The 9965-nt window shown below is 35.6% G+C and overlaps 1 protein-coding gene across 1 annotated transcript in view; it reads left to right on the top strand.

Moving 5' to 3' along the window:
- The first annotated feature begins 4186 nt into the window (after positions 1 to 4186).
- LOC148940552 (sodium-dependent nutrient amino acid transporter 1-like) overlaps positions 4187 to 9965 on the top strand; it is a 76157-nt gene continuing 70378 nt past the window's right edge. Inside the window, exon 1 of the mRNA XM_089105654.1 lies at positions 4187 to 4340. Coding sequence (XP_088961780.1) covers positions 4287 to 4340 — 54 coding nt within the window. The 5' untranslated portion in view covers positions 4187 to 4286. The remainder of the gene's footprint in view (positions 4341 to 9965) is intronic.

Here is a 9965-nt window from a genome sequence, read left to right as displayed (position 1 = left end):
AAAAAAAAGTGTTAGGCGAGGTGCCGTGTCATCTCCGAGCAGATTTAAGTGTTTTTAGCTTCGTGTCTCCGACGTCTTCAACCGTCAGTTTTTTACAATGATAGTTTAGGCAATAGTCACGTTGCTTATGCTGATGATGGATTGCTTCTTAGCTGGACAAAACAAAGTCTAATTGCTAACTTTGACCTGTTTCAGCCGTACTGTCCGCAGTTGGCCTTTCAGTTAATGCTGCCGAATGTGAGTTTTTGCGTTTTGGGAGTGCTCCACCTGCATCACCTCTTTGCTTGAGTTCTTCAACTACACCATGTTCAGCAAGTATTAAATGGTTAAGTCTATCTTTTTCCACGTTACTTTCGTCTACTTGCTCCGCTATTACGTCCAGCGTACTGAAAAGTATGCGGGCTGGTTACGGGAAAATTTCACCCAAGCGTGGTCGGTATAACCGAAAATGACTGTCGTCTTTATTTTACTTTTTGTGCCGTGATGTTGAATCATTTCTAAATTTGACATTGTTGATGCGCCCTCGCGACTGAAACAAATATTTGCAGATCTATTTTTTAAAAATCAGCAAATGATTGGTGTTTTTTGACCCTCTTTAGCCATTTTTTTCAAATGAGTTAATTTATTTATGTTGTATTATATAATCCTATGTTTGAGGGTTTTTTTTGTTGTTGTTTACTCCCCAGTTTTTCTATTTTATTTTGTAGGTTATAACTAGATATTATTGTTATTTTTATACAATTATTTGGTATTTGTTAATTAATAACGAATAACACCGAAGAAGTAAAGTTAGGTTAGTCCTAATAAAATATAACATTCATATAGCCTTTAGTTTATATAATAATATAATTTGGGCCATATATTTGCACATTAGATGGTGGGAAGTATTAAAACAGCGTCCCTATTTCGCCCCCCCCCCCCAATTTGCAAATATATAACCCAAATTATACAAGTCCAATGTACTCTATGACCCATCACTTGCCTTTGTGGCTATGATTAAATAAAAAAAAAAAAAAAAAATTAACTGAAAGTAAGGAGCGACATTAAAACTAAAAACAAACAGAAATTATTCCGTATATGAAAAGGGCTGTCCCCTCCTCAACGCCTCGCTCTTTACGCTAACGTTTTTTTATTGTTTAAAAAAATAGAGTTGTGAGAAAGAGTCAAACTTTAGCGTAAAGAGCGAGACGTTGTGGAGAGGACAGACCCTTTCATATACGGAACAATTTCTGTTCGTTTTAAGTTTTGATGTCGCTCCTTACTTTCAGTTAAAAAAACTTGTTTTTTTATTTAATTTTTGAACGTTTTTGAATTAATGCAGGTTTTGATTTTGGCTCACCGTTGATCAATAATTAAAACACAATTTGCATATTAATTTTAATTTTATTTGATTTTTTAATTTTAAATGGCTTTCTCGAAAGTTGTTTAATTTTATTTACTAACATTTTTATTAGTAATAAATATCCGTAACTTACGAATTAACATACGTAACTAACTTTTATATTCATATATTTTTAATACATATATTAGGGGATTCGCCCCCTAGTCAATACCTCGCTCTTTACGCTAAAGTGAAAATTTTGTTCCAGTTCTTTAAAAATGACCGCTTAATCACAAAGGCCGTTAATTAGAATAAATAGCTCTTATGAAAGTACTAGAAAAAATCTTTGGCTTAAAGAGCAAGTTATTGACTAGGGGGCGAACCCTATCATATACGTAATAATTTCTGTTTGCTTTAAGTTTTGATGTTGCTCCTTACTTTCCTTTGAAAAATTTTTTTTTTTAATTTAATATCTGATCGTTTTTAAATAGTGCTGGGAAATCCAGTGCCCCCTTTACAGGAATGTCCCTTCCCCCATGAAAACTTCCTCCATGGAAAGATCCTCCCACGTAACCCCCGACCTTCCCCCTCCCCCTCTACCAGAAAATACCCCCTGAAAACGTATGTATACTTCCCAATAACCATTACTATATGTAAACATTGGGTGAAGTTCATAACTTTCAGCCCAGCCCCAGGGGACTTTGGGGGATTAAGTCATCCTAAAAGACATAGTTATTATATTTTCGACCATGCTGAACAAAATGGGTATCACAAAATTTTGATCGGGTGACTTTGGCAAAAAATGAGCGTGGGAGTGGGCCTAGTTACCCTCCATTTTTTTCGTCACTTAAAAAGGGCACTAGAACTTTTAATTTTCGTTCAAATGAGCCCTCCCTTGACACTCTAGGACCACTAGGTCGATACGATCACCCCTGGGAAAAAAAAACAAAACAAAAAAACAAATAAACACGCATCCGTGATCCTTCTTCTGGCAAAAAATGCAAAATTCCACATTTTTTCAGATAGGAGCTTGAAACCTCTAGAGTAGGGCTCTCTGATACGCTGAATCTGATGGTGTGATTTTCATTAAGGTTCTATAACTTTTGGGGGATGTTACCTCCTTTTTTTGAAAATCAGTGAAATTTTCTCAGGCAAGTGACTTTTGATGGGTAGGATTAAACTTGATGAAACTTATATATTTGAAATAAAAATTAAAATTTGATTCTTGTGATGCATCTATTGTTACCAAAATTCCTTTTCTTAGAGTTTCGGTTACTATTGAGCCGGGTAGTTCCTTACTTGCAGTTCGTTACCACGAACTGTTTGAAACCGGTTTTCTGAGATCTAACCTTAGCGTAATTCTTGAGTGTGTTTCGTCTCAAAAAAACAGAATTTTGATTCAGTAAATACGTCAAAAGAATAGTATATTTAGGCTAATTTCAAATATATAAGTTTCATCAAGTTTAATTTTACCCATCAGAAGTTACGGGCCTGAAAAAATGTGCCTTATTTTCGAAAAAAGAAGAAAACACCCTCTAAAAGTGATAGGATATTAATGAAAATCAAACCATCAGATTCAGCGTACCAGAAAACCCGACTCTGGAGGTTTGAAGCTTCTATCTGCAAAAATGCGGAATTTTGTATTTTTGCCAGAAGAAAGATCACGGACGCTTGTTTATTTGTTTTTGTTTCTTTTCCAGGGGTGATCGTATCGACCCAGCAGCTCTAGAATATCGAAATAGGGCTTATTCGAACGGAAATTAAAAGCTCTAGTGCCCTTTTTAAGCAACCAAAAAAATTGGAGAGCAGCTAGGCGCTTTCCATGGAGGATGTTTTTATGGGGGAAGGGACATTCTTATGAAGGGGGCGCTTGATTTCCCAGCATTATTTAAAAAAAAAACGATCAGAAACTAAACACAAAAAGTAAATTTTTGCTACTGAAAGTAAGGAGCCACATTAAAACTTAAAACGAACAGGAATGATTACGTATAGGAAGGCGTTCACCCCATAGTCAATGCCTCTCTCTTTACGCTAAAGTTCTTTTTAGTACTTTCAAAAGAGTTATTTATTCTAATTAAACGGCCCGTGTGATTCAGGTGTCATTCTTAAAGAATTAGATCTAAATTTGAACTTTAGCGTAAAGTGTGAGGTATTGACTAGGGGTCAAACCCCCTCATATACGTAATAATTTTTTTTGTTTTAAGTTTTAATGTTGCTCCTTATTTTCAGTTAATTTTTTTTTTCAACGTTTTTGAATTAATGCAGGTTTTTATTTTGGGTCACCTTAGATCAATAATTAAAAAATAATTTGCATATTAATTTTAGGGAAATTGGAACTTCTTTGGAGGCTTTAAATAAATTTGGATGGAGTAGGAGCATGCGTAGTTGTGTTGGCGATTAGTTTCCCTCCAATCATTTTCGACTATTAAAAAGGGCATCAGCCCTTTATATTTTCAATCGAATGAGACCTTTTCGAAGTTCCTACGACATCTCCTTCGATACAAAGTGCCCTCCTTACTTTCAGTGGAATCAACTTGTTTTTTTTATTTAATAATTAACAAGTACCAATTATTTATTATAATGTTTTTCGTTGGAAAAATTATAATATTATATTAAATATTAATATTAAAATTGGGATATTAACTGAATTTCTTTTTAGTTGTTATAACGCAGCTAAACTTTTTCATCTAGTCAGCATCAACCTTCATGGTGTAACCAATAGAGAGGTTAATCTCCTACGGTACTTTTTCTTTATAATTAGCAGTAAAGCTTAATATCATGGCAAGGTTATTTTTCAATATAGAATTTATAGTTACAAACGACTAAACAACTGTATTTTGCATACAATGAATAAAGTCTCGCGAATGGCATGCTTAATGCCGGAAAAATATATATAAATCCACTCAGTAATATTTTGTTATTAATGATTTGTTGCTCGAAGAGTAAGCATTAGAAAATAAATCAGATGAATGTGTTATTTAATGCGGATAAGTCGATGTCCTCGACTCTAAATCTTGTGGTAAGCTTCCTATTTGTAATGATTGTAAAGTTGATGATTGAACCATCCGTCGGGGTTAATTTGGGGGGAGGTATTTGGCCCTCCTGGAATTTGAAAAAAAACTTTTTGGAGAATTCACACTGAAAAATCCTTATTTTTTGGTATTTTTCATAAACTAAATGAAAATAAACAACGAAATTGCCCCCCCCCAAGATTTAAAAAATGCTAAATTTTCGTGAATTGACGTCATTGGAGATATGCTTTATTCAATAAGCTGCGCTTTCATGTAAACATGGACGTTTTGCATATTTCATAGTCGTTTTAGTTTTTGGTCGTATCAAGCCGGCCTTTCTGCTATTCACCAAATTTTGGGTTTCCCAAATTTCCAAAAAATGAAATCATGTTCTCCAAAATCTCTACAAAAATTAACGTCTGTAAGTATAAGGGCGTTAAAACAAAACCTATACATTTAATTTTCACTAATGTCAATTTTCGGGGGAGTTGGGGGAGGTGAAAGCCAGACTTTTCTTTGAGGAGGTTTAAAGAAACCCCAAAATTCTAGCTTAAGCGTCACATGGGTTTACTGGCTTCGTCAAATATTCTAACTGTACCGTTGAAAACACATCAGTTTGGAAATATTTCTGAGGGCTGAAGAAAAACTGAGAATTACCCTGTAACTGCTGTCCTGATTTGGTATCTAAATTTGATAAGGCACAATAACGGCATAAAGGGGCGTTTTTCTTCAACTGATTCAATGGAGGGTTATTATTGCGCAAATTATTTTTCACAGTTTAAAGATAACGATATTCCGCCATAGGTGAGGTTAGTCACGTATTTAGGGAAGGGGGTTTGATGTTTTGGGTCATTTTTGTCAAGTCCCTTTGTTATTTTATCTTCTTTTTTTCCTTCTTCTTATTCTATTCTTTCTTGGTTGATAGTAGGGTAATTATTAGTTGTTTTTTTTGAATAGCCTAACTAGTTCGTTTCTACCGGTTAATGCATTTCTTTGTTTTCCGTAAATGACACCCTTATTTACTTTCTTAGTTATGTACATCCCCTCCCCTGATTCTCACAATTTCTGTGAGTTACTTTAGTCTATATATTCAGTCTGTATGCATAGTTATACATAAGTTTATAGATAACTTAAACAAAGAGTAAAGAGAGATTACTTCAGTCTATATTACTTTTGTCGGTATATGTAGCTGTCTATAGGTCTTAAAGAAAGAGAAAAAGAAAGATTACTTTAGTCTATATATTTAGTCTAACAAGTTATGTTTTTAACTTAATCAAAGAGAAAAAGAGAGATTAATTTAGTCTGTATTACTTTGTTTATATATAACTCAACCAAAAGGGAAAAGAGAGATTACTTTCGCATTAAAAAATGTGCTTTAATTCTATTGATGAATTTTTGTGACGTGTTTTTTCCAGCCAATCAGGCTATTCCATATCAGATAGTAACATCCCTACATTTTTAAAAATGGGGTAGCTAATACTCAGCAACAAATCTAGAGAGAGGTAAGTGCTATTTCTGGAGAGACAAATAGCTCCGCCTTTATTCCACACAAATAACTCCCCTACTAGTTCTTCAAAACCAAATCTTGTGCTCTACTAACAAACCGCGTCTTTCTTGGATTTTTTGACGTTGTGTCTCACCTCTGTGATAACATATTGTGCATGTGCCAGGTTGAGGCTCAAACTAAAATGCATTTGTCAGCTAAGTTCTTTTTGAACTTAGGCTGAAAATCTTCGATTTTTTTAATTCAATCTTCAAAAATCTTTGAACTTTTGGCCGAAAATCTTTAGCAAGTTCTGAGGTGCCTCAAAAACATTTCTATCTCATCAAAAGTGAAGTATGTCCAATTTAATTTTGCTTTATGTACACGAGGATGAAGTCATTCTATTGCAGGGTAAGTTATAATTTGCCTTTAGTGTGGTCGAATTGGAAAAGGTAAAGCTTTCAACAAGAAACGAAGAAAAAAGTACAAAAAGGTGATTTTCAGAAAAAAAAATCAGATATTCTGGGACAGTTCCTTGCTAAGCCATCCTCAGCGCTAAAACAAAAAGAAGGAAAAGCATAAACTCGCTTTTTGAAATAAGCTTCATTGAACCAGAGAAGTTACTGAAATTAAAACAAACAAAGAAAAAAAAATACCTTTCAAAAATTAGATAAAAATTGGAAATATACTCTAAAAATTATTTTTTTTTTTTTGTAAACGTCATATACTCCGCTGCGGTCTAAGCACGTTTTTCTGAAAACATGTCCCAATGTTTAAGCTCAAAATAAAAGAGTTGTTCATCGTTGAAAAATCAATGGAAATAGTTTTCATTAATTCACGAATTATGCACCAATAACTTAACCTATTCTGGTGTTTTGTTTCTATATTGTGCTTGGGTATTGTTTCAAGTGCTGGTTGATACAAATTCAAGTTTAATTACTTCTAAAAAAAAATAAATCGGATCTGTAAAACAAGTTCTAAGGGGCTCGTAGCTAGTTTACAGGGACTAAGATGGACTCTACACTGGGTAACAGCCAAAAAATCATCAGGGGTTTCTCATCTGATTTAGGCTAATTCTGGTGTTCTGGGTCCAAATATCACATTCATTTTGCTCTATCAGGTCAACTTTTTGAGATATAGCCGTACACCTAACTAACGAGTGGTACATGTGCTAATATCAAGGGTTTTTAGTTCAATCATATCTTGCTTGTAGAATATATTGAATTACAACATTAGTGTTCTCTAAAGTATATGCATTCGTGTATGCGTGAGTGCAAGACCATTTAGTTAACCCTTAGCCAATCAAATTGATTCTAAATTTCAGTGCCTGACATTAACCTGCATTTTTCTATTTCTTTCACTTGATTGATATGGCTTTGGCACGACAGTCATGCAAGAATGATCCTGACGTTTTCTGCTACAACTGCAGAGATTACACGCTGTCAATGGACAGGAGAAATATCATAGGATTTGTAAAGCGTGCCTACGAGGCTTACTTCGAAGTCAAACTGGGTGACTAAGATAAGTCCTGGGCACAACACACGGTATGCAAGACGTGTGTGGAATACCTCCAGCAGTGGACAAATGGTGCAAAAACTTCACTGAAGGTTGGGATTCAAATGGTTTGGAGGTAGCCATTAGACCATACTTCGGGTTGTTGCTTCTGTGCCATTAATACTAGCTGGTATTAATGGCACAGCATTATTGGCCACCGGAAGAATTGACACAGCCTCCAGTACTCTGACCTTCCATCTGCCCACTGTCCAGTTGTTCATCGCAAAAAATTTCTATACCAGCGTTCACAGAGCTTCCCGACAGTGCAAACAAGGCTACCACTGTAGGTGTGGAACGATATACAGATGAGGAGTATAAAGCACAGGATAGTCTGCAGCCCTTTTCACAATGTCGGGATCTCAACTTGTCGAATTCTTCCTCAGATCTGTTGGCCTCCAGACTCAAAGAGAAAATTTGTTTGGTGAAGACGTACATATCACTTTCTTTCTTAGAAGCCATGAGGACTATATGGGGTATCTCTGCCACGAGTTAGACCTTGTGAACTGCCAAGATGTTTCCAGACTTCTTGGTAAACTCGTCGCTCCTCAATACGATCCAAGGAATTGGCAACTCTTCATTTATAACAACAAGCGCTCTTTGAGTGTGTGCTCCTCCACAACGGGAACAAATTCACCTCAATACCTTCTTGTGCAGTCCACAACCCTCAAAAAAAATATGAAGCAGTGAATTACGTGCTCAACAAAATCCAATATGAGCATCACCAATGGATCATCTCTGGCGAATTCAAGACGATGAACTTTTTACTTGGTCAGCAGTCCGGGTTCATGAAGTAACCATGCTTTATATGTATGTGGAACAGTCGAGACAGATCCCAGCACTATGTAAAGAAAGGGTGACTGGCACCAGAGCAGTTAGTAACTGGGGTGAGAAACATCATAAACAAACCTCTTGTTGACTGGGAGAATATATTGTTCCCACCGCTACGCATGAAGCTTGGATTAGTAAAGAAGTTCACGCGCACTCTGTACTAGAAGGCAAGTGTTTAATCTACATGTGGTGAGCCTTTTCTTGACTGACGATTGAGAGGCTGAAGGCTGGCATTTAAGATGACCCACAGATACGGCAGCTCCGGTAGCACACAAAGCTCGTAAACTCAATGAAAACGCTAGAGTGTAGTGCGTGGAAATCGTTGTGCAGATCGTGCACAATAATTTGGGGAACACAAAAACAGCAAACCACGCCATATACGTCAGCAGCATGATAGAGGCCTTCCAAAAACTCGGGTGTTTGATAAGTATAAAGATACACTTACAGTTCTCACACATAGAGAAGTTTCCTGAAAACCTTGGGGGAATGAGTGACGAGCAGGGAGAAAGGTTCCACCAGGACATGGGCCAAATGAAGAAGAGGTACCAGGGAAGATGGAATGCAGTCATGATGGTGGACTACTGCTGGTTGCTGAAGATAGACAACCCAGAAGCTGCTGACACACGGGAATCAAAGAAGCACCAATTTCTGCCGTGAACTCTAAAATTTTGTGTCATGTAACGCTCACTCTATTATTATTATTATTATGAATAATGCTTTTCAATTTGTATGAAGTAAATAAAAATTAACTTTGAATATGTTGACGGTTTTTTTCTTGAGGAAAACGGAAAGAATCGTCAAGGGTTTCTCAGCTGATGATCCGCTAAAATTTGTTTTTTTTTCACAAAATTGATTTTTTTTTTTTAAATTACTGTAGCAAAAAATTCTGACCGGATTGAGAAAAACCAAGGTCATTTTCAGACTCAGAGCATCCAAATCAGTCTAATTCAACTGGAAACCCTGGACGATTTTCAAAAAGTATTTTTTTGTTACCCTGTGTGATCAGTTTTTGAGTTCATAATTGAAGTAAACATAAATACAAAGTATATTCGGCAACATACGAAGACTACTCACTGGTACTGAAATTCTACTCACTGGAAGTCTACTCACTGACACTGGAATTCTACTCACTACTCGCTGGAACTCTGCTATTTGATTTCACATGTAAGGGATTGGAGTTAGTTTTTGAAAAAAAAATGTATAAAGCTAAGAAAAAAAGAAGAAACATTCAGATGCGTAAAACAAACCCCAAAGGCCTTCTAGCCCATTATATAAGGCCTTCTGGCCTTATAGCCTAGGGAATATGGTAGATTATTTTATTCATACTTGAATTCATAACTGAACTAACATAGTCCTTGAAAGGGAATAAGGTCGATACTATTATTTATAATTTCAATTCATAATTGAAATAACTATAAATACAAAGTCTATTGATCAGCATACGGATACTACTCTCTGGAACATGGAACTCTGCTATTTGGTTTCACAAGGGTTGGAAGTATGTTTTTGAAGATCTGTGTTTTATGAAGCTGGGTTTCCAAAATTTGACATAAAATCTTACAAGAGTCAGTGCAGTTAGAAGAAGTTGATACGATTAATTTGACCTCTTCTTTTCCGTCTCACATATTATTGCAAAACATTATTGCACGAAATTACGATTGATCGAACATTTTGCCTGAAATTCAAATTATAGCCCAATATTTGTCGCTAAAAATAAAAAATAAAAAGAAAGTTTACAAACATTCCTACTCTTTTTCAACCGTTACAA

Source organism: Artemia sp. Qi Xiang Cuo, chromosome 19, assembly GCF_049724085.1.
Source record: "Artemia sp. Qi Xiang Cuo chromosome 19, ASM4972408v1, whole genome shotgun sequence".
Lineage (NCBI taxonomy): Eukaryota > Metazoa > Arthropoda > Branchiopoda > Anostraca > Artemiidae > Artemia > Artemia sp. Qi Xiang Cuo.
The sequence above is the reverse complement of the archived record's forward strand: the minus strand, read 5'-3'. Positions and strand labels throughout refer to the sequence as shown.